Here is a 24,499-nt window from a genome sequence, read left to right as displayed (position 1 = left end):
CTTAGACTATGCAGTGCCATTCCACCCTCTCATCTGCATATCCTGCATCATCCTTGCTCGATAGCACCCGGCATCTGTTTACCATGCATTTACGTTAGGTCACAGATTGGCCTCGGGGAAAAAAGCCCGTGGATATGGACCGGCTGGCGAGATGTAAAGACTACAGAGGGAGTCCCTGAGTCCCTGGAAGGGCTTGGACGTATGCAACCAGGTCGTTATGATTGGCTTTCGATTTGGCTTCTTATCCAAACCAGTCGATTGGACTGGGAATTCAATGGCTTGCTGCGGGGACGGGCGGACATGCAGCACTGGACCAGTGGACACATGGAGACGTTTACCAGGCCGGGGGGAGCCACTCAGACTGTCGACCTGTAGATACTAGAGTGTAGACTGTAGACTGTACCGTAGACTTGTAGAGTGTAGACTGTAGACGACTAGACTCACATCAAAGCTGTTGTTCTTCGCTAACCAGTAGCTAGCAAAACAGTGATGTTCATTGAAATCTAGCGTGAATGAAGTAATTCTGTGAGTCCTGTCAAAAAAGGGATACTCTTTCTGTGGTTCCGGGCTAGTTACTCATTTGCTGGTATTTGAGTCTCGTCGGAGGTGCTTCAAAAGAGCCTCGGCTCGGTAGATGGGTTCCAGGTATGGCCCAGGTATGGATGTGACTGCAGAGTTAGTACCTTAGGACTGCTACTAGCTAGTATTTACTAACTAGTAGTTACCACTGAGTCTGACTACACTGATACTGAATAGGTTGCTTCCCGTGACAAATGGATGTGGATGTGGATATTGGTTGAAGGGCAAAGCGGATCAATGGCTGATTTGAATCAGAGGGTGGAGACAACATGAGGCAAATCCATGTCATGCGGCTTTCGCTACAAAAAATTGTTGCATGACCAACGTGCTTCGATAGTTACCTGGTCGAGTATCGAAGTGTTGCGTGACCTTTGGGCTTGACATTTGGTCACGAGAATGCGTTGGACTGTCATCCGCTCCACAGTATAGCATCTTTAACTCCACGGAGATCAGTCGTGTCGAGCGTAGAGTTAGTAAGTACTAAGTAGTCACTTAACTAGTTAACTAGTAAGTAGTTAGTACTTACTGGCCTTAGTCAGGTAGTCATCTCTTGGCCATTTAAACTCAACTGGATGGTGGCTTTCCGCGGCGCTGCGACTACCCGTCGCAGTCGTCGCAGTTGGTCAAGTTATGGTCCTGACCTGGGTCCATACCCACGGCTACCGTATTCCCTGATATACATTCTGATCTTGGTCATATGGCAGCAGAAATTGCTCCCTATGGCATTGAAAATAGTGAACAGTCCACAGTAGATTACTAAATACTGAATACTACCGGGGATTGCGCCGTGTATGATTCACTAGTTGGCTATGCACCGTCGCATACGAAGGTGGTGATGTACCTGTAGCCCGATTCCAGTCAACCTTGATACCTCAGAGGGCCGGGAACTCAAAATGCTTAGGTAAGATGAGTTTCATCGTACGTAATATGATGGCGGCTCCGTCGGTGGACCCAATCAGCGCGGTGGAGGTTATCAGAGATGACAATTGCGCCGACCTAATTTTTATTCATCGGAATGCCTCCCAGTTGCAATCCACGACCAGCACGCGACGAGTCGACCTCTTGGGCCAACTTGGGGCTGAGCCGCTCGAACAGACGCGCTGGGGTTGGCTGTCGCGTCGTTTTTGTTACGAAACCAAAAAGGCAGATCGTCTGGCACTCGGAAACCTATCTTGCATTCGATCCCTTCAACACTCGACCGACTCGGCCACCCCATCCATGCATCACGGAGATGGAGGGCAGATCCTCGGTCTGTGCCAATCACCGTCCCTGCAATTCGACCTTTTTCTGTCCTGGCGGGGACGCTTGATGCTCAAATCATCCGAAACGGTCCTCTGGTTGAAGGTCCTCACGACTCCATAATCCCAGAACGCTGCCCCAAATCCGATAGATCCCTCGTCCCCCCCCCCCCAAAACTCGAGAGGCCCCGTCCGATTTATCTTTAATATCCGGCAGTCGATGTCATCATCTTCCGCCAGTAGTTAGTCGACTAGAACGGAGTAGCTAGCAATCTGGGGCATCCAGGTTGAATCTTTATTTTTATTTTATTTTTCCTCTGCTCGTGATTCCATCCTTTCCCTCGATACACTACTGCGCAACCACTTTCACCTCGACACCTGCTTGCCCATTCTAACTGCATATACGCCGGATGCACCACTGTCGGCGAACTCCATCCTGTGGCGCTCTGTTCTGATCTATCGTCGCGAGCGAGTGTAGGCATGACAGCGCGGACCATCCGTCATCTTATCTTGTTGCAGTCTCTCGCGGGCATATCGGCCTAAGTAGATTGACCACGGATTGACCTGAACGGACATCATTTGATGTGCTCTCAGTGAATTCCTTTGACAGCTGTCTTCTCCTCTCTCTCTCTCTCTCTCTCTTCTCTGGTTTCTCTTACGCAATCTTGATCCTCACAACCGTCACATCGCCAATAGTCCCATCTGGTCGATCACCGCGGGCCACTGGTGCAGCCTCTCGTCCACCTTCGTCTTCCGTCTCCGGTGCCGGGGTCCGCGATTCTTAGCCTCAACTGATATCCGGAGATAACGTTACCACTTTCTCCAATTTTAATCTTCGCTGCTCCGATCTCTTTCGGGCAGCCATCAGACAACTGCATACAGTACATGACTACATACTACATACACACAACCGATTCGGTCCGATAAGCTCTCCTCGAGCCTCTTCTCATTCGATGTACGCACCCGCTTCCCCGGGCTCAACGCTCCTTGGCTCTCCAGATTCCTTATCTCTCTCCTCCCTCCGACTTTGTCCACTTTTCCCTCTTCACCCCCCCCCCCCCCCCCCAACCTGTCTCCATGCGCAATTATGGTCGAATCACAATCTTCAATGTGCTGTGAATGACGAGCCCGGAGTGGTCGCTAAACTAACTCCTTGCAGTGGCCCTCTAGACCCTCTCTAGCACAGGAAGACACCGAGACTCGAGACGCATATCCATACATTCCATACATACGCAGATAGACTCATCGAGCCAGTCCCGCTCCGCCCTGCCCCGGACTTACGCATCTACGATACTATCATCCACCCCAAATCCATATATCGGGGCTCCGAGGAGATCCCCGTTACGGGACAAGCCCAATTGTCTCCCTTCATCCAACCTATCAGTTCCTTTGCAGCCTATCTGAACTATCACGCCAGATACGGCAGCCTCCGCTTATTCCGCGTTTCCTGCGAAGCCCAAGCTCTGCGTCCCGCGAAGCTTAACTCCACTTGCCAATTACCCCGGCGCGCAGAAGCAGTCGGGTGGGTAAACCTTTGATCTATAAACCCTCGACGGCCTCTCAAGAGTCCTCTCCGATGGCGACGGTCATCACCATCCAGCCTTCCCCCACAGCTGGCTCCGCAGCCCCCGTTTCCTATTCCTCACAAGCGCATCATTCGCCCTCGGACGCTCTTCGTCGTCGTCCTCACCCATCCGCGTCCGCCACACCAAACACATTGTCGCCTTCACCGGTGCAAGGCTCATCGGGTCTGAACCGAACATCTGGCCGGGATGGGGCCAGCTGTGACGCTTGCTTGAGAAGAAGAAGCCGGTGCGCCATGAACGATATCACCAACAAATGCTACTCGTGCGATTTTCATCGCCAGGATTGTACGTTTACGCTGTCAGCGGGTGGTCCGGCGGAAGCCAACACCAAGAAGCGGAAATTACCAGAGTCGGGGCGGGATTATGCAGAGACCACGAAGAGGTAAGAAGTATCTCCCTCGAAGATGTCAAACGGCCCTGGGATATCTTGCCTTCGGAGAGATCCAATGAGCCTTGACTGATTTTACTGAAAGTTCAACTCACTAACACTGTTGGAAAACATCCAGACCCTCCACTGTTCAACCTGCCGAGGCTGATCGACCCGTTCCGGAGAGTGAAATGGCTCGTCCGGTTCAACCGCACGCGATGATTCGCTCTGGTTTCTTCAACCAGACGACGCAGCACATCGGCATGACGACCGAGCTCGAGCCGACCTTGCTGGAGTACCTCCCCTTGGATGAGTATGACGAATGCACCGTCTCAGCTTCACGGATTCGTCGTTGTGCAGACGACTGCACTTTTATGCGCGTGGTCAATACCGTGCCCATTGGCGACTCGCAGGTCGTGTCGCTGGACGCCATTGAGAGCCTGGTTGCTCCATATGGGTCTACTCTGGTGGAAAAGTTCTTCGAACACGTCCACCCGTCCTTCCCCATCTTGATGGAGGATGCTTTTCGTCAATCCTACCGGGAGCGGAGGCACCTGTCACCACTTCTGCTCGCCGCAGTCTATGTGTTGACTTTGAAATTTGTGGACGTGGGCTCGGGATCGCAAACCGCCCGACGGCCTGATGCCCAGCGATTGGAGAGTGCCGCATTGAAGCTCTTGGTGGACTCACTGCCGTACCCGAGCATCTCCACCATTCAGGCAGGCTTGCTGTTGACTCAGAAATCGACGCTCGCCACAGCCTCCCTGAACGGTCAATTGGTCACGGCCGGCTTCGAGCTTGGACTGCACCAAGACTGCACAACGTGGCGCATGAAGACTTGGGAAAAGGGGTTACGGAAGCGATTGGCTTGGGCCCTCTACATGCAGGACAAATGGTCCTCGCTGGTTCATGGCCGACCATCCCAAATTTTCGCCTTCAATTGGACTGTCAAGGATCTGGTGGAGCAGGACTTCTCAGATGCCTTTGTGTCCGGCACCAATTCGGTTCATGATGACGGCGACGTGGGTCATGGACCACTCCTGTTTTGTCACATGGTGGCTCTCACTACCATTCTGTCGGATATTCTTGACCGATTCTACACGCTCCAGGCAATTGAGGATTTCCGTGCTGCGGGCACCCAACGCACGCGGATCATTCTAGACAAGGCCAAGCCTGCACAGATCCGTCTGAAGGAGTGGTTCTCATCCTTGCCCGCGGCCTTGAAGATGGAATCATCCACCGGCGAGATCGTGGAGACCATTACAGACGAACACGCTCGAAATGGTGCTCTGCATCTGGCCTATTTCGCCACAGAAATTACCCTCCACCGCTGCATCGTCCGGTCCCTAGCCGGTGATGGCGCTGACCCTCACCTCGCACACATCTGCCGGTCGGCGGCCAAGACACGACTGATCTCGGCTATGGACTTTGTCAACCGCCTGCGACCCGCTCATCTGCGTTCCTTTTGGCCCGCCTCTGCGCGCACCAATTTCTCGCTGATCGGATCATTCGGCATGCTGCTACGTGTCACTGCACCTACTCACGAAGAAGCCGAGTTCTACCGCATTCGATTGTGCGAGTACCGCTGGACGCTCAGTGTTTCCCACAAGAATGCCGAATTCATGGGCTTTGCGTTGGAAAGCCTCGACCATGCCACTATGCTTGACAAGCATGTCCCGGCCAAACCAAGTATCGAGGAGTTGATGGCGAATTCTGCCAAGCAACCCTCACGGCCGATGATGCCCTCGGGCAGCTATGACGATGCCATGGGTGGCATTGATATGCATGGTGGAACGGGCGCCAGTTCCTCGGTCATCTCGGGTCTGGCGTCGCCAGCGACAAGCGTCAGCGATATTGACGGCGACGACACACCCATGCAGCCTCTCTAAGAAGGACTCAACCGGAGTTCCTTTTTCCTTACCATGCCAATGAACAGTAGTATGGTCATCTCCTCTATCCACCCCGCGATCTGGGGTCTCGCATCCTAGGATACCTTCCGGGAGACCTTCTCCTCCTCTTTCTCACAAACGGCATTTGTTTGGCGTTCACTGGACTACTTTCCCACGAGATGAAGGCGCTTGATGAAATACCACTTTGCATGCTCGATACCGTTTTTTGTTTTGTTTTTGTCATTTGGTTTTCCGTTCCCACGGCTGGATCTCGCCCATGTGGTTGCTTTGCGTTTCTCCTGGTTCGATCCTTTTCTCTTGCTTTTCTCTCTTTGTTCGGATCAACGGATGAATTGGAACGTTTGGGTTGGTGGTACAAAGTTACCTTGGGAATGATCCTTGGATCTGTTGATCGTTTGGGGGCCACTATACGGAATCACTATTTAAATAGATTGGAACAGCGCAGAGCAGACTTTGAATGATTAATGACTTGACCTTTTCCACTCGTCGATTCTTTGCACTGAGTCGAAATTGGCGCAAAGGGCTGGCATAAGCGCCCTTGCGGTGGACTGAACAATGAGCCTACTTGTGATATGCACATAGCTTGTGGTGCGCCGACAAGGGACTACCGTATCTCTATTCGAGGTCTAAAATGGACGACAGACCTGGAACATGAGACACACGGGCTGTTGCTGGACGCTGTGGAATCGGACCCTCTCTCTGAATTGTCAGAGCTTTCGCCGTATGAACAAAGGCGTTGTGCGCGGTCAATTTTGAAGGAAGATATGCAAGTGGTTCCATTGTTCGGGAATCCAATCTAGAAGAGTAGGAACAATAAATATGTAGAATACAGTGCGCACGAAAGCGGCCCCCAAGTCCCGTCTCATCTATCTGTACATAAGTATGATGCGTCCATGTGTCGATGCATCACCGATACTGGAGCACAAGTCCGAAGATATCACATCGATCAGGCATCACAAGAAGCTCATTATCGAAACGAAACCTCATGGGGCGTGCTTCTTTGGATCTCGGTATCAAATCTTTGTCATCTGCGATATCATGATCATGACCGTGCCTCAATTCTCGATGTATCCTCGCTGTCCTCAACAACGACAGCGCCTTCTTCCAACAATTGCTCGGGCGTCTTCACCCTCACCTCCATCACACGCAAGATCGTGTGACGGTGCTTGCTCCGCACTTGGCGAACATGGCGCTGTCTCCGCTTGGTCTTCTCCTTGATACGCAGCGGCTCCGCCTCGACACCGATCACACGGACACGGCACTCAAACAGACGCTCATCCAGATGTGGCGAGCCCTTCATCGTGAGATCGCGCGAACCAAGCGCGGTTGCCCGATTGAACCGGAGGATATCGCCCGATTTGACCTTGGGCATGAGGAAAGGCAGACGGACGTGGTCGCCCTCCGTCAAGAGATATGGTCGTGCGTGCAGCTCCGCGACGATATAATGGGGCGACTGGCCGACTAGATGCGGTAGACGCGAGAGGAGAGACTTGCTCACTTCAAGCGGGGACTCGAAAGCAGGTGCGACGGGTTGCTTTGCGAGAGGGACATCGGCGCGTGTCTTGGGGGTGGAGGATGGGGAGGAAGGGTCGTACGAGGGGACAGTGGGAGAGTGCTGAACTTCGGGTTGAGAGGTTTGAGCACGCGGGGAGGCGCTCAATGGGGGGTCGGGGTTTGTGGGAGAGGATTGAGACGAGCTCTCTTGTTGCTGTGTTCGAAGTAGGCTTGTTTGGTGGAAGCAAGCTGCTCGTTGCCGAAGGGGAGCCGCGGTGGAGGTTGAGATTGGTGTGAATGACCGGAGATCAGCGGCCAGGCCTCTGAATACTGAGCGGGAAAACATCTTTGACTGAAGACACCTGCTCGCAGTGTGCAGAGCAAATGGCGGGACTGTTGACTGGGGGAGAGACTTCTTTTTATTTCTTCCCTTTGTAGGTAGAGCCAGGTTCCAGTGTAATCGAATCGCCGGGGCTGTTTCTGTCCCGAGAAAATCAATAATTGCGCCTTATGGCCGCCTGGCCATCCGTAACACGTCACGTGTCACTGGCAGTTCAACTGCAGTTTCCACTTTGCACAATTGGCACATAGCGGGCGGCCGATAAGACCGTCACATGATCCGCTATCTTTTGCCGCAGAAACGACTTTTTCGGTAAGCGATTAGATCTTGCAGGTCAACTCCATAAACTTATCGACTAACTATCTATAATCACCTACTCCTAGTCGTTCAACATGGTACGTGTCATTCTTGATAAAATTGGTTGCTTCTTCCCCGGATATATTTGACTGACAAATCTTCCGACCTACAGCCTCAGAACGAGTTCGTGAAAAGCCCTCCCCCCCCTCTCTCTCTCCAGCCTCGAGCTTTCCGACGAGAAATTGCAAGACTGACACGCAACCACACTCTACAGGTATATCGAGCGCTGGCAAAAGCAGCACGGAAAGCGCCTCGATCACGATGAGCGTGTCCGCAAGCGCCAGGCTCGTGAGGGTCACAAGCAATCCTACGATGCTCAGAACCTGCGCGGTCTAAGGGCCAAGCTGTACCAGCAGAAGCGCCACAAGGAGAAGATTCAGATGAAGAAGCGCATCAAGGCCCAGGAAGAAAAGAACGTCAAGTCTTCCGCTCCCGACGAGCCTTCTCAGACCCCTCTGCCCCAATATTTGCTCGACCGATCTCAAGCCACAAATGCAAAGGCCTTGTCCAGTGCTATTAAAGATAAGCGAGCGGAGAAGGCGGCCAAGTTTGCCGTGCCTTTGCCCAAGGTCAAGGGTATCAGTGAGGAGGAGATGTTCAAGGTCGTCAATACCGGCAAGAAGACTCACAAGAAGTCCTGGAAGCGCATGATCACAAAGCCTACTTTCGTTGGTAACGACTTTACCCGTCGTCCCGTGAAGTACGAGCGATTCATTCGTCCTATGGGTCTGCGTTATAAGAAGGCCAATGTTACCCAGTACGTGCTTTCTAATTCGCCAATTCGCTGGACTTTTGTGTCCAAAGGCACTTCGCATTGAGACTTTATCAAACAATGAACGAGTCACTAACCAGTCTTCACGTTTTCTTTTTCATCAGCCCCGAGCTCGGTGTGACAGTTCAGCTGCCAATTCTCTCTGTCAAGAAGAACCCCAACAACCCTCTCTTCACCCAGCTGGGTGTTTTGACCAAGGGTACCATTATCGAGGTCAACGTCTCCGAGTTGGGTCTCGTCACCACCACCGGCAAGGTCGTCTGGGGTAAATGGGCACAGATCACCAACGTGCCCGAAAACGACGGCTGTGTGAACGCGTGAGTACCCTCTCCCTCATTGAGGGAAATTATATCTTTGAACACTTTTCGGGAGACTAACACTCTTGGATTTTAGCGTTCTCCTCGTCTAATCAAACTGCATTGCAACGCCAAAATTACCGCCATTCAACTATACTCTTCTTAGCAGATGAAAGACTATCTGTATTCGATACCACTCATGTTGCGGACAACACTCTGGATTTTTTTCTGTTATCTCTTTTCCCTTTCCAGCGGCTTATCTTTCGTCATTGATAGAGAACCCTGCTGTTCATGTGGCGTTATGGCGCAAATCCTGTTGATATCGATTTACGGAAAAAGTTCCAGCTTCTGCATGATTAAAACTCGCATTCAACTCATTCGACGATTGATTCGACGTACTGTAGTTGAATACCTGAACGATCGCAGTCAAAAGTGACTCGGATATTTTGCGTCTTGAGACACTATCACCCGTGCAGGATGATTGCAGTATACCAAATCCTATAGCTTCATTGAAATACATCGCGGGCATATGAAATGGAATGAGCTGCCGCTGGATTCGAAGGCCATGAAATGCAAATGATTAGAATCGATCGAGTCACATTAATGTACCACATACACCGACAGGGTTAAGTGCATGTCGAATGCTACCTAGCTAATCTAACAAACAGGAATCTGTTCAACACAAAAATGCATGGACGGACTTGTGTGCTCGGTCAGAAAAGTAAACGGGCCTCTCTTGCCACCGCAAATAGACAGACAGGGAGTAATGGATCACGTGTGGAATTTGCAAAGCATCAATGGCGAGGGAACGCAGGATGAAAAGGAAGACAGAATGCAACGGACTCGAATAGATACAAATCAAATCAGCCATCAAATAGCGCTAAAGTGAGCACCCGAGCGCCAGTGGGAGAATAATCGAGAACGACAACACCAACGAACACCGGTCATGACGTCGTGACAATGGAGAAAAGGTATTGGAAACGCATGTGCTGAAAACAAAGGAAATTATCAAAAGGGAGTGACAGAGGGTAATTAGACATTTTCTTCTTCAAGAGCCGCTTTGATTTTTGCAAAGAAGCCCGCTGGCCAGGCAGCAAGCTCTTCTTCCCTTGGTATACCTCTGGCTTTGCAGTGATTGACAACATTGGCCAGGATACGGCCGAGCATATCTTGGGTAACAGGTACAGCGCCCTCCAGCTGTGCGTCCGGATGAAGGAACGGGTCACGAGGACCAAGCATTTCCTCAATGGTCGGGCGCAAAGTCTGATCTCGTTGAAGACATCGCTTCAACGTCTTGATCAACCCAGACGGCACCGGCACACCACCAACACCATGACTGGGAAAGTCAATCGGGATGCGCGGATTCGGAATGGCCATGATTCGCTCATAATACTTGGCAATCTTTCCAAAAGGCGGTTGCCCATATACCATCTTGTAAAGAATGCACCCCAGGCTCCACACGTCGCTGGGTTTGCCCAGCTTCATCATTTTGCCCATACTTGCTGGTAAGCCAAGAGAGGCGTTGGAGTCCACCAAGGCTTCTGGAGACATGTAATTCGGCGTGCCAACTTGCTGCTCGCGATGAACATTGACGGTATTGTCTTGGATCGCATTCGCAATCCCAAAGTCGATCAATTTCAGTCGACCTTGGACCATGAGGAAGTTCGCCGGCTTCAGGTCCGAGTGTACAATGTTGTGTTCATGTACAGCTTGTACACACTCAAGCATTTCTTTCCAGTAAAATCGAGTAAAGTTGATATCAAACACGGCATCTTCAGCATTCAGACGGTAGGTAAGAATCTTTTCCAGATCTGACTCGCCAATTTCCATCAAGACACTGAGACAATGTTTGTCCAAATTGAGCTCCCAGTCAAACAGCCGAACAACACGGTCCACATTCTCGAGTTTTTTCAAGAGATCGATTTCACCTTTGTACCCGGTCAGGGTGACTGGATCCACATCTTCCAAATTGACGCGCTTGAGCGCGAAGATCTTGTAGTTCTCGGCCATAACACGATACACACGCGAGCTGCCGCCTCGACCAATGCAATCCAAGCGAGTGAAATGCTTGTGATTGATGGATACCTGTGTCCGCTTCTTCCTTGCTTGAGATGAAGAAGCACCACCCGTGGCAGTTGCAGTCTCGAGAACTGACATTTTCGGTGGAGGAGGCGCAGGGCGATGTGGGGTGTTGCTGCTTCTGTGGGCAAGGACTTTTCGCGCTGCACTATCCACGGGGGTCTCTGCCGCTGCATCTTTCTTGTCCGTGTCGTATACAACAGAGATTTTCTCGGGTTTGTCTAGTAAACCGAGGCCCTGTGATTTGGCACGCTTGAAGGTTGGCGGAGGTTCATTTTCTTGATCCCTTGCAGAGGGTAATAATGGTGGCAATGACGGTACCTTGTAGACAGGCTGCTCTTTTTCACCCGATGACTTAGAGGATATCTCTGAGGGAACTGGCGTTGACTTGGAATGAGACCCATTGGATTTTGGAGACGCAGACCTTGAGAACAACCACTCTCCGCTGGCTCGACTCGCAGACCTGTCTGAAAGTAGACGCTGCGGCTGTTGATCGTATGCACGTTCTTCTGGGCTGGGGTTGGGATCTGCCCATGACACCTTGGGCGAAGACGCTTTGGTAGAGCTTCGGGGCTGGTAATAATGCTCATCATCGGCTTCTCGTCGCGCCTCGTGCTCCTGGATGATATCCTCGTGCCTCAAATGAACCTCTTCATCATTCTCCTCGCTTTGCCGCCGTAACACTCCCCTGCGCGCTGGACCATTCAAAAAGGTACCCGTCAGCCGACCGACTCGCTTTACTCGGAGGGAACTGTGTGGAGCAGCTTCGTCGCCGGCACGACTGCGTAACACTGATGACGTCCCAAGACGCGATAAATAGTCATCTTCTTGGCGCGCTTTCCAGTCGCCATCTGAACGTTCGCCACTGCCATACTTTTCGCCCGATTGGCGATCTGTTAAGCGTTTTGCAGAAGGCGAGACAGATGATGGAGAGCGGGTGTTGCTTCGCGACGCGTTGATTCGTACGCTTCGCGGTCGCGGCGCGGGTGTGATGAAATCGTTCTGACGGTCGCGCACTTCAGATTCAGCGGCGTGGCTGTTTGCTAGTGGAGAGCCCTCGCGGGAGAATCTGGCTGACGAAGACGAAATTGCGCCGATTCGGACGACTCGCGGGGCCGGGCTTCCATTTGATTGATCATGTGGTGATGAATTTCGAGGCGACTGACTCTGTTGTCGCAGATTGGCTGACGAGCGGCGTTCGTATGAAGAAGAGAGTTGTGGTTGTTGTTGCTGCTGCTGGTATTGATACTGTTTTTGGCCTCTGTGTAGATGAGGAGAGGATCCCAGCCCGTCTCCATCAAGGAGAGCCTTTACTGAGGCGCTGAACTTTGGCTCCGGTACTTCATCATCAGAGCTATCCCCAGTGTAAGTTTTTGAGACCGATGCCTTAGATTCGGCGTACTGCAGCGCTGGCGACACCCGTCTGGACCCGGAACGAGAAACCATGGGCCGGGACATTGGTCGGGCGGATTGTTGATACAAGGCGGAATTGTGGGCAGACGAAAGTGATACCGGAGACGCCATGATGCTTGCAGCCCTACATTGAAGTCGTGTATCAATGCTGGCCTCTGTCGGCCCGAGGGTGTCGTATGTTTGTTGTTATTCACAATTGGGGAAAGTCCAATCATCTCGAGCCCGAGGGTCCATCGCGATTTGTGACGGCGCGCGGCCTATCACGTGATTATCTGTTACTATGGCAACTCTCACAATAATCTTCTCTCGGTCATCGACGACCGAGACTATTCCACGTCATAGCACTGTACAACCACACTGTGCACTTGTGCAGTTCCTGCAGTATCCACCCAGACCAGACGCCTGGAATAGGTAGTACTCAGACTAGAAACTATTTTAAAGGAGCTTAGAATTGCCCATGCGCCAAATACAAGATGCTTCATGCGACAAATTTGTACCTAATGGGCGGCAGTGGTATCTCGAGGCCGCAGCTTCCTTGCTAGTAGCGCTTGCTCTTTACCTGAGATGGTTGAACCAGGAAAATCGTGCTATCAGGTGTTGGGTGACCGACGCGCATCAATTGTATCACGTTAAGAGGAGGTTAAAAAGGCTCTTCAGTCTCAAACGTTCTACCATCTTGGTGGAATGGGACTCACGAGGTTCTACGTAGGTCCCGAGCACGGGCGGTAAGCTCGCACGAGAAGGTTTTGTCGGGATATATAAGTCCACCAGCTGTAGGAACCGATGGAGGGTAGATTGGAATACAAGCCGGGGGCTGCGGCGTGCATTTCTACCGGCGTGCATGGAGCACATTTCTTTTCGAGATGAATATGAGGCGGACTGCAGGGGGTTCAATCGCCTCAGAGCTGCGATTCATTCACATTAATCACGCCCTTGACATCATTCGTGCTATAGCATTCGACAAGATGCTCATTGTTCCGTTCGTTCCACGGGTGGCAGTAACAAGGTCAGATTCTAGCACAGTCGACCCATGCAAAGTTGCTTCTTGCAAGCTTCGTCGGGCTAGACAATTAGGTAATTCTTAGTTAGACGGCTGGAATATTGCGAGATTGATGATACATCGCGCATGGTATCCAGTTTCCAATTTGACCGAAGCTCCACCTCCAAAAGTCCTGTCAATCTCGTCAACACCGAACCAAGCATATCTATCAAGACTCTTCCAACTACCACCTGCAGGACTGGATGGAGTCTGTGCAAATCTGACTACCTAGTATATCGTATCAGAACCGAAAAGTGGTGAATACAGTGTGATACTTTCTTCGGTAGTATCTAGGTAGGTATATCCGTCGACCTATACGAGAACGCTCCGAGTCGAGAATTTTATCTCCATCCATGTCTCTATAAGCTACCTCTATCCGTGATCGAGGGTACATGTAGATTTGAAAGATGACTGAAGCAGTCTCTGCCGGAGAGAATTTCAATGTCAACCTATAAGGTCTTGCGTACACCGCAGTGAATCTCACATCTCAACCCTGGGTCATGGTACAAGAGAGAAGCACCAGGAGCGACGCAGGAGTTACACGGTCTACTATGTAACCTGAGTGCCATGAGGAGGCATTTTTTCGTAGTCATGCGCTTATTCTACAACGCGATTGCTCATAGCCACGCGAGACCTACGCGTGAATTTTCCTTCGTGCCATGCTTTCCTTACCTTTGAAATTATGCAACATTCGAGAAGAAAGCGGTCATCTCTCCAGAAAAGGACCACTGGGCCTGTGAGCCTGTCGCTCGCGCACGTAAATGACCCGAGCTGATCGTCACTTTGGCGAATCGCATGTGAGATATGTAATTCTCAGAGTCCTTATTTGCCTCTAGTCCATCGAAAGTATGACGACTGAGCATAGTGATATGGTGCACTAAGCTCAATGAGGAATCAGAGGTCATGGAAATTCTATTCCCAATCAAATATTCGAGGAACTCAGACATTTGTGACTATTTGTTGACAAACGTGACGACCCTCTGGCTTTGACAACTCGGCACCTCGGTTGTCGATTGTCGAGTGTGAACCTCGTGCCAGCCGATGATGAGACGGAATTCAGAAGGATGAGCAATATTGCCCTGCGCAAAGAAAGCTTCAAACGCCTGGCGAAGCCTTCCACTAATAGCCGACAGCTTGGCAGAGAACCCTCAACTGTCATTGATGAAAACCTGCCGTCGGATCTGAATCATCTTCCGTCGCAGATGTAAACAAACTTTGTGGCACAGATCACGCTGTTCTTTTTTTAGTCTGTAACGAACCACTCCATGGTCCGCACGAACCTATGCGGATCAAACAAGCTTGATGGGGAACAATCTATCTGCGACTACGCACGAACTGCTATATATTCTTGTGGGAATCATGAGATCTGGAGATGTGAGAGTTTGGTACGAGGGACAATTGTGAAACCGCGATCGCTTCAAGATCCCGCCCCTCCCGCGGCGCGCACCGGATCTTGACCATAGCGGTCCCCGATTTGAAAGCGATCGGAATTTTGCGCCCCTCTACAAGTGGATTGTGGCACTGACTTGAGAGACTCTGAATCGCGGATGCATTGTTCTCCTGACCGAGACTGCCTGCAGAGGCTGTCGATGGAGACTGGAGCTCGAGTCGGAAAACCAGCGCGGTGGAGTTACAGAAGCTTAACAAAAAGCCGAGGCTTCACATAGTCATACCCATCGGATGAGCAACATACACATTTTGACGAGCGATGGTGGAAGCGAGCTTGACATGCGTTCATTCCCGATGCCTAGTGAACCGATTTTCCAGCCTCCGCGGCTGGGTCAGTGCATTACTGGATGCTAGCAGACCTGGGCCTGAATGCGATCAAGTATTGTTCGCATCCTACCCAGATTTTGGCGGGGGCATGGTACAGCACTAGTGGCCTCAATTTTGAGAAAAAACACAATCCCTGTAACACTGGACCCTTCAAGGTCGCCAGCACGGTTCCTATGGTGAATCGAATTCGGAGTCAGCCATTGTCTAACTGAAGCCCATTTGTGCACTGTTGCCGACTTTCCACGGCTAATTATCGACTCGTGCACATTCCCGTCTTCTTACGAGATTGATGCTCGGTCGTGATGGTCGTGGTGGACGTGGTGGGCTGGGACCCCAGGTTTGGAGCACGAATGACAGAGCCCGGCGCTTCATCTTCATACACCTCGGCCGATTGAGTCACTCTGATATTGTGCCTCTAAACAATGGTCTTTCTTGGATTGGGTTGACTGAGCGCAAGCCTGCGAGGGTCCAGCTCTTCACTGACAGTACGAAATCTGGCCAAGCGATTGACACCTCGAGATTTGAGTAGTCTACTCTGACGGCGCTTTCATTAATCTAGCCTGATTGAGCAGACAGCCGGGCAAATGCGATCATACTAATTGGTCGTCAAGTCCTTCTCACGATCAAAGCTCCCGATTTGAGTTTTGAGCCGCTAGCCGACACTGAATGTGTTGTATAATGTATTGTGACGCAGAGCGATATTCAGTCTGGCTGATTTTTTTTTTTTTGGCACAGATCAAAAAAAGCAGCGGACAAACTAGCAACGAGCTTTGAAGGTTGAAGAGAAATGTGGACCACGGATGAGTCTGAAGCCTTGAGCTTGGATCTGCTTCCGCATTTGGCGGCGACCCCTTAGCAGTTCTGTAGCAGTGCATTTCAGATCCCGAGATGCAGACTCAAAAAAAAAACCGGCTTCCTATGGCTTTTTGGTAGATCTTCTTGGCTCGGATGATGATGTGGCGAATAGACCCAATTCAGGATAGACGAGACTTCGTGGCCGCACATGTTTCTCTGGGTTGATCACTGAAGACTTTGGACTGGGGGAGGTGGACCGGTCTGTTGTCAAATCGAGCTGGATACTTCGGCTGGGCCAACGGGGCAAAACAGAACCGAGTTTATCCGAACTCAACCTGGCGTCTTCCCAACATTGGAGTCTCCTTTCCTGTCGCCTGAAGGTCTGGCCTTGAGCTAAGACATGACTTGACCGAAGTAAGCGTGGATCCCTGTAAGGATCTGCATTTGGTGCCTGGTGCCTGGCCCGAATCCATGATTTTGGAGGATGCATGGCAAAACAACATCTAAAACTGATACGAACCAATCTGCACTGTACCTACTTGAATTACTGTACTTGCAGTCTGTAAGAGTCGTCTACAATCCGAGAGACTGCCTAGAGAACCTAGTAGTATAAGTCATTGACCAAGCCACGGTCGGTCATGACAGATACTATTGTAAATTCTTAATTTTGAGAACATGGACATCATTGTGCTGACTCACAAGAAACAGGGTCACTGACTACCTAATGTGGTTCTGCAAAAACTCGGACGCTTGAATCTCCCGTCGTATCCGGGAATTGTTTTTGGGAGCTCACGCTAATGGAAGCTGGAAGCAGTTAGTGCCTCCGAAAGAGCACATTTGACTATTGTCAATGAAGTTGCGTTGATGGCCCAACCAGCGTCGGGACGGGTAGGCGAGTGGAACCTGCGGATGGAAATAAGTGACCACATCGTTGACACCCGCTCAAGTGCCATATCAATATTGTACTTATAGTCACTTGTAGTTACCACGACGTGTCTTTTGTTATGGCTGTGGCCAATGAACAGACATGTGAAATAAGTGTGATACAAGGTAGACTCCTTCCTTAGCTTGAGGTACTGCGAATATAGTTCGAACTTCGAAGTAGTACTACTTAGTACTCTCAGTACTCTGTAACTTACCTGAAATATGGTACGAATGTGATTCAAATAGTCAATCGTTCCATTCCTACGAGTGCATGTGACCAAGCTCGGATAGGCCTAGCTTACTTAGCGTAAAGCCTAACCTGATGATGACCGCCTTGGATTGCAGAATCCCGTGTGCTTCCCTAACGGAACTCTCGGCCGCGAGTACGTCCTGCCCGTTGAACCACCCTGAGATCCTCGCAAACCCTGCCTGATTGAGACCCTTGCAACGCATGCAGGAAGGACCCGCCTAGCCGGTCCTCGTGCGTCCTTCCAACGTCAGATGGTAGGTATGTCCTACTGAACTACACCGTCCATCTGGGGCTGGAGTCTCAGCCGTGTGAACGGGAGGCTGCCGTCCGTCTGGAAAACCGAGTTAATTAACTTGGTCGTCAATCATGGTCGATACTCGAGACTGCCCCCTTTCCAACGACGCTGGCAGCTATTACCCGTCACACGGGCTGAGGACTCACTTCAAGACCTTGCACAAGTGATGACTATCTACGTCCCAATTGACATGGCACCAAGCCTGAGTTGGCAATACTATAACATGGTTCCTTCCACAGAGCCAACTCGAGTCTGGCTTATAGCAACATACCAAGCCCTGACAACGGTCTCGTCCAGTCGATGACTGTGAGGGGCGTGCCCCAAAATCAGTGTTCAGTAGACAACTTGGCAAATGCTACGATGTGCTCTTCTCCACTTGGAGCCTCGGAGCAAGTCGTGGATCAGCTGCCCGGTAGTTGTCCGCCACCATTTGCGACTCCCAATTCTCAGGCGACGAGAAAGGGGGTAGCATAAGGTCAAGAGCTGAAAGCTGGACGTGGTGCTCACCCTAGTGCGTTAGCGGCCGCTCCGTTGTGGATCAAAGTTATGGGTGGAGACCTGTGGAGTGCTTGTGAAACTGATAGCTCTATTATTGAGGGCAGAGTCCTTTTCCCCCCGTCGAGGCCGGGGTAGCTCGTTGTTGGAGACTTGACGATTTGCACAGGGCTTGAATAGCCCTCTCCACTGAGAAAATGGCTCTCCCGGTCTCCACTCCATCGTGTGCTCCATGGGCCTTGTTGCAGGGAGCCACAAGGGGTAGCCAAAGAAGAAAAGTGGAGCGAACGGGACTAGTCGTCTCAGAGTGTGCTATTCTTTGCTACGGAGTCGAAGATGGAGTCGAGAGAGGCAATACGCTACTCATGGCACCTGGCGAGCATCCGTTCCCCGCTAGTCAAGGTTGCTGGATGCTCATGGAGGTATATAAGGATCGAAGATCTTCGCCTTTGTACGAGATTCTCATTCACTTTCGTCTTCATCTTTCTGTCTTTTATTGCTCCACAAGAACGGCGACTGGTCCGTCTTGCACTGTCTTTTTCCATCTAATCTTTCCTTGTCTTTTTTCCAATCGCTCTCGTTGTCAGGGACTCTCGACTCCCAACTCATTTACTCATTTCCTACTTGATCATTCAGCTATTTTGGCTATACACTCACTACCCTCTCACCACTTTCCGATAATCTCGAATCCCGAACCAAACCGATTGACCGTCCATTTCAAGGCTTAAAACAATCATGCGTTCCCACATTCTCTTCCTTGCCGCTCTGGCAAGCCATGTTCTTGCTTATCCCACCGAAGTCGCCGTTGATCGTCGCACTTTCGGTCTCCTGTCCAATATTCTGGGCCATGCCGCCACAGATGTTGTCGGTCTGGTCGATGCGGTCCTCGGCGGAGGTGTCCACGGATCTGCGTCTGCCTCTGTCTCCATCCTGGGTGGTCTCAGCGCCAACGGTGCCGCCGCCCTCGGAGGCAGTGCCCTTGGATGCTCTTCTGCCAAGATCGACGCCGGAGCTCGTGCTGATCTCAAGGTGTGGCTTGCTGGTCAAGCCCACATTACCGGTCATCTCAAGACCTCCCTTCTGGCATGGTGCGAGGGCCACGGCTCTCTGACCCTCGACGCCGATGTCATGGCTGCTTTGGCAGTCTTCGTTCCTACTTGTGCGGACATTGCCGCCAAGAGTCACATCTATGTCACCGTCGATGGTATTTTCCCCTCCGCGCAATTGTCTTCGACTCTTGTCCTCGACGCCTCCCTGCAGGCTTCTCTATCCGCCTTCCTTTCCGCCCACGCTCAAGCGGGTCTCCACGCTCACGTCTCCGCCGGTCTCAGCGTTTGCGCGGCCGGTGGTGTTATGGGCAGTTTGGACGCCGATATCAAGGGTACTCTCCTTGGTTGGTTGAACGGGTCCGACTGTCCTCTTGAGGCTAATCTGCGCGCCTCTGTTTTGGGCTGGTGCAACGGTAGCCACGCCGACGGTCTGGTCGAGATTGGTGCCATTGCCGATACCGCCCTTTCTGCTGTTTCCGTTGGTGCATCCGTTGGCGCCTCCGTTGACATTCACGGTGCCCTGTCCGTTCACGCCCAGGCTTCTCTCGCCGCTTTCCTGAGTGGCCAAGCTGCCGCCGGTATCGATGCTGGTCTTCTCGTTGGTCTGCAAGCCTGTGCTGGTGGCAAGCTTGCCGCTTCGCTCGATCTCGAGGCTCGTGCTGCCCTTGCTGCCTGGATCTCGGGCTCCAGCTGCTCCCTTGGTGTCGAGCTCAAGGCCGTCGTCTTCCTCTGGCTGTCTGCCGCCACCTCGGCTGACGTCTCCGTTGGCCTTGTTGGCGGTCTCGCTACCGACATTTCTGCCTTCCTTCGCGGTGACATCTTCGGATCTCTCAGCATTGACCTTCGCGGTGCCCTCGGTCTCCTTGCTGGAGGCGAGAGCATGGTTGGTCTGTCCTGGGGTGCTCGCTCTGAGCTCGCCGGTTTCCTCGGTGGCTGCACTGGTCTTGACATCGACTCCTCCATCCAGCTGATCATCTCCCAGTGGTTCACCGGCTGCAGCATTCCCGGTGCTCCTGCTCCTAAGCCCCTCCCCACCGGTGCCGATGCTCTCGGAACCAAGCCTTCTGGCTCTATTTCTGCTAGCGGTGTTCCCACTGGTTCCATGCCCACTGACTCCAAGCCCACTGACTCCAAGCCCACTGACTCCAAGCCCACTGGTTCCAAGCCCACTGACTCCAAGCCCACTGGTTCCAAGCCCACTGACTCCAAGCCCACTGACTCCAAGCCCACTGACTCCAAGCCCACTGGCTCCAAGCCCACCGGCTTAGTTCCCTCTGGAACTGCTTCTGTGCCCGCTTCCTCTGCTTCCTCTCCCACTGGTCCTGCTGGTGGCGCTAGCGGCAACGGCGGTGCTTCTTCCTCCGGCTCTGCTTCTGGCTCTGCCTCCGGCTCTACCTCCGGCTCTGGCAACGGCTCTGCCTCTGGCTCTGCTTCTGGCAACGGCTCTACCTCTGGCTCTGGCAACGGCTCTGGCTCTGGCAACGGCTCTGGCTCTGGCAACGGCTCTGCTTCTGGCAACGGCTCTACCTCTGGCTCTGGCAACGGCTCTGCCTCTGGCAACGGCTCTACCTCTGGCTCTGCTTCTGGCTCTGCCTCTGGCAACGGCTCTGTCTCTGGTAACGGCTCTTCCTCTGGCTCTGCCTCTGGCAACGGCTCTGGCTCCTCCTGCGAGGTATCTGGCTCTGGCTCTGATTCTGGCTCTGGTGTCTCTGCTACCGGTAGCTCCGGCTCTGGCTCCACCACTGGCAACGGCTCTGCTTCTGGCTCTGCCTCTGGCAACGGCTCTACCTCCGGCTCTGGCAACGGCTCTGCCTCTGGCTCTGCTTCTGGCAACGGCTCTACCTCCGGCTCTGGCAACGGCTCTGCTTCTGGCAACGGCTCTGCCTCTGGTTCTGCTTCTGGCAACGGCTCTGCTTCTACCTCCGGCTCTGGCAACGGCTCTGCCTCTGGCTCTGCTTCTGGCAACGGCTCTGCTTCTGGCTCTGCCTCTGGCAACGGCTCTACCTCCGGCTCTGGCAACGGCTCTGCCTCTGGCTCTGCTTCTGGCAACGGCTCTACCTCCGGCTCTGGCAACGGCTCTGCTTCTGGCTCTGCCTCTGGCAACGGCTCTACCTCCGGCTCTGGCAACGGCTCTGCTTCTGGCTCCGACTCTGGTGTCTCTGCGCACGGCAGCTCTGGCTCCGCCTCTGCTTCTGACAACGGTTCTGCCTCCGGCTCCGACTCTGGTGTCTCTGCGCACAGCAGCTCTGGCTCCGCCTCTGCTTCCATGCCTGCTGGCGGCAATGTTGTTCCCACCGCCACCGGCGCTGGCTCCGTCCCGACTGCCATGTCCACCTCTTGGGCTACTACCTGGACTGTTGGTGGTGGTGCCCCTGCCCCCACTGCTGCCCCTGTTCCCACAGGCGCCAGCGGCTCTTTCCAAGGCGAGGCCAAGACCGTCACCGTCTACCAGACCGTTTGCGGTTGCGAGTAAGCGGTTGAATGCTCTGTCAATCCACGCGAACAGAAACGTATATACCCGCATTTTCTCCCTTCGCTCCTGTTTTTGCACATCTCCTCACGCCAAGATGATTTTTGACAGCTCTCACGTTGGGATTGTTTGAAAGATAAACCAACGTGCTTGATTCTCCAAATACCATCTCTTTTGCCTCTCACTCTTTGCCAATAGCGTTGCTTCAGATGACTCTCTTTTTCCTTGCTCTCTTGTGGATCTTTAATTATAATATTAATCTACTATAGAGGATACAAACAATTTTGCTTTCTAAATTTGTTCATCTATCTCCTCAGCTTAAACGTAGAATTAAAACCAGAGTAAGCTTGCGGCCTAGCACCACTTCTCAAACCTTAAACATCAGGAGGACAAACACGACTACTGAAGGCAGTCTACTTGGCCAAGCCTTGCTAGCGCTTTTGGTCTAAGTTGTCGCTTGTTGCTTTCAGAATGCCTCACGTAAAGGCATCCTGAGGACTGACATCATGAAATCTGGTGTCAGTAAACAATCGGCAGTCTTCCCGGCACTATGGGCTTTCTCGACAGATGAGCTGATATTGAGAGTCAAGGAGCCCCGCTACTTTGCTTTGTGTGGTGCTCTGATCTGACGTGATGATGACTTATTGGGGATGTACTGACCAGTAGGAGATTTACTTGTGGAAATGTACGACACGCGAGAGAATGCGAGGGACCATTCACCGAAAAGTGTCGAGAAAAACAAATAATGCACTGTTAGAAGAATAAAAGGTCAACTCATGATTTGATTTTCTGGGTGACTGTGGATAGATATGAAGCACATCACCCTGAGGCTAGACTGTTGGGATGGGTATCAAAGCAAAAGACAATGCAGATTACGATGAGGTGACAAGAGATTTGTTTTTCCAGAAATATGCCGATTCCATTGAACAGGAGATGGTTGACGGAGATCGGTGTCTGTCTGTCAATACATTGTCAGTCTCTTTCCAATGACTCCAGATCGATCCCTGTGAACTACCACCCAAGGGCACACTCGACGGCAGGTATAGCAAACCCGCGCCATCTGCACCCATATCTCCCAACGTTCTGACTGGACCCTGAGCCTTGTGACGAGCTTTGCTGTGACTGCTGAATGCATCGAGGCCTTGAAAACGCTTTCAATTGAATGCAGTGAACTTATCTGCTGTTGCCCGAAATTCGATGATCGTAGCCATGGATGGCTGCCCTATGGCTGCAACTGTTTCCTGGGCGCCATCAGAATCGATTGCCTTTGGTCCGCGCCTACCACTGCACCAAGCGAGAGATTATGCCATTTCCCCCAGTCATGAATGTGAGGTGCAGTGTGAGTATCGGAAGTCAGGTAGTAGCCGGCTTCTACCGAGGAAAGGCCCAACACTAGGAGTCTTTTCCCAATGGCCAGGGAGGCTAGAACTGAAAGCATTCCAGTGAACGCAATATTGAAGTGAACAGGGAGAGAGCTCTACTTCCGGTAGCCTCCGGGCGAACTAGAAGGAGATCGACGCCGTTCAGCTCGGTCGTTGTACTCTGGACTGGAGGACCGGCTGTATGAGCGACGGCGGTGCCTGCGAGGAGATGGAGAAGACACACGGCGAGGCGAAGATGAACGGGTTGGACGACGGTGACGGCGAGGCGATCGAGACCGTGATCGAGACCGAGACCGATGCGGAGGAGTGAGATCGGCTCGATGCAAACGACGCGGTGAACGAGAAGGAGAGCGAGCGCGTGGAGGAGTGTAATTTGACCGACGAGATCGACGAGGAGAGCGAGAACGAGAAGGAGAGCGAGCGCGCGGAGGTGTGAGCTCTGGCCGACGAGGGCGACGAGATCGGGAATCGGAACGGTCATGAGTCGGAGTTCGATCTGGCCGAGCAGACCCACGGCGAGGGGAGGAGTCACGATATCGTTGTCTGGGGTATTGACCAGCAGGCGAGCGAGAGCGCCGTCTATCATTGCGTGGCCTACCCCAACCTCTTTCTCCTCTGTCACCTCGGTCTGAGCGTTCCCGCCGTCTCACATCGTTCAGCTCGCGCTCGCGGATGCGCTCCTCTTCTCTTTCTCGTCGAGCGGCTTCGGCAGCTCTTTCAGCCTCAAGCTATTTCAAGAGAACTGGTCAGCGACAACGAACATTCGACCAGAGATCAGAGCGAGCTAGTAAGTACCTTCTCTTGCATCAGTTCCTGCTTTTTGGCTTCTAAGAGCTCCTTCGGCACACCCTGGGGGTTTTCCTGACCACTCAAACAGAGAGACCACAGCTCTTTGCAGAATTTGGGCGTGTCTTTGTCGAGAAATCCGGTGAGTTGGATTTGGAGCGACTTTATATCCGGCTGATTAAGGAATTTGGCTGATTAGCGCGTTGTGGCACAGAACCAAGCTAAGTCGTGTGTCGCACGACGTTTGATGGACAGACAGCATATCACATACATAGCGAGTACCCTCCAAAAGATTGAAGCACAGTTCGATAACAACATCATCCTCATTACCCAGAATATCGGAGATACGCTTGGCTATCCACCTGCAGTTGCTGTCAGACCCTTGTATCCGTGAGGGAAGCTGAATCCGGGGTAAAGACTCACTTCTTCATAACCTCGATGTTCACTTTCGTCATGTCCACCTTCCGGCTGAACTCAGGGGGGAATTTGGTCTTCTTCAAGAGCTTGGAGTCGACGGGAGTCGCCATTTTCAAAGGCCGGCAACGTTATTAAAAAGCGTGGAGACGAACGCGTCTTGAGAATGAGGATGCTGGGAGAAGAGGATACGGCAGATAGGAAGTAATTCCGCCGAGCGGTCAAAGAATTGCCGTGTTTTGCTGTCTTGTTGAAGGCGGTAGAGAAATTCGAGGAATGACATCAGATGATCAGACAGCCAGGCGGCCTCCAGCTGCTGGTCTGGTGAACAGCACGAAGACAAGTCCATGACTTCATATGATAACACAGATTATTGCACAAAATATGTCATGA

The 24,499-nt window shown here is 52.2% G+C and overlaps 6 protein-coding genes across 6 annotated transcripts; 3 read left to right on the top strand and 3 right to left on the bottom strand.

Annotated features, from left to right (window-relative positions):
* Nucleotides 1–3,393: 3,393 nt before the first annotated feature.
* On the top strand, nt 3,394–5,659 carry N7539_007864 (putative C6 transcription factor (OTam); the record flags this gene model as incomplete). Its single annotated transcript, XM_056937465.1, has 2 exons — nt 3,394–3,785; nt 3,910–5,659. The coding sequence occupies 2 exons, from the start codon at nt 3,394–3,396 to the stop codon at nt 5,657–5,659; spliced, it is 2,142 nt and encodes a 713-aa protein (XP_056787330.1).
* Nucleotides 5,660–6,722: 1,063 nt separating this feature from the next.
* N7539_007863 (mitochondrial 54S ribosomal protein bL21m) lies at nt 6,723–7,520 on the bottom strand (the record flags this gene model as incomplete). The annotated part of the gene is made up of 1 exon (XM_056937464.1): nt 6,723–7,520. The coding sequence occupies one exon, from the start codon at nt 7,518–7,520 to the stop codon at nt 6,723–6,725; it is 798 nt and encodes a 265-aa protein (XP_056787329.1).
* Nucleotides 7,521–7,906: 386 nt separating this feature from the next.
* On the top strand, nt 7,907–8,964 carry N7539_007862 (rRNA-processing protein NSA2; the record flags this gene model as incomplete). Its single annotated transcript, XM_056937463.1, has 3 exons — nt 7,907–7,909; nt 8,096–8,628; nt 8,748–8,964. The coding sequence occupies 3 exons, from the start codon at nt 7,907–7,909 to the stop codon at nt 8,962–8,964; spliced, it is 753 nt and encodes a 250-aa protein (XP_056787328.1).
* A 1,007-nt stretch (nt 8,965–9,971) lies between these two features.
* On the bottom strand, nt 9,972–12,542 carry N7539_007861 (serine/threonine/tyrosine protein kinase MPS1; the record flags this gene model as incomplete). Its single annotated transcript, XM_056937462.1, has 1 exon — nt 9,972–12,542. One exon carries the CDS (start codon nt 12,540–12,542, stop codon nt 9,972–9,974), a length of 2,571 nt encoding a protein of 856 aa, XP_056787327.1.
* Nucleotides 12,543–18,740: 6,198 nt separating this feature from the next.
* On the top strand, nt 18,741–21,527 carry N7539_007860 (putative cell wall protein; the record flags this gene model as incomplete). The annotated part of the gene is made up of 1 exon (XM_056937461.1): nt 18,741–21,527. One exon carries the CDS (start codon nt 18,741–18,743, stop codon nt 21,525–21,527), a length of 2,787 nt encoding a protein of 928 aa, XP_056787326.1.
* Nucleotides 21,528–22,678: 1,151 nt separating this feature from the next.
* Nucleotides 22,679–24,219, bottom strand: N7539_007859 (PWI domain-containing protein; the record flags this gene model as incomplete). Its single annotated transcript, XM_056937460.1, has 7 exons — nt 22,679–22,765; nt 22,807–22,946; nt 23,006–23,449; nt 23,505–23,634; nt 23,702–23,866; nt 23,964–24,054; nt 24,116–24,219. 7 exons carry the CDS (start codon nt 24,217–24,219, stop codon nt 22,679–22,681), a joined length of 1,161 nt encoding a protein of 386 aa, XP_056787325.1.
* Between the last annotated feature and the right edge of the window lie 280 nt (nt 24,220–24,499).

This window comes from Penicillium diatomitis, assembly GCF_028827545.1.
Source record: "Penicillium diatomitis strain IBT 30728 chromosome Unknown utg000011l_segment0_segment0, whole genome shotgun sequence".
NCBI classification, from domain to species: domain Eukaryota; kingdom Fungi; phylum Ascomycota; class Eurotiomycetes; order Eurotiales; family Aspergillaceae; genus Penicillium; species Penicillium diatomitis.
Note: the sequence above shows the minus strand (reverse complement) of the source record. Positions and strands in the feature narration are given on the sequence as shown.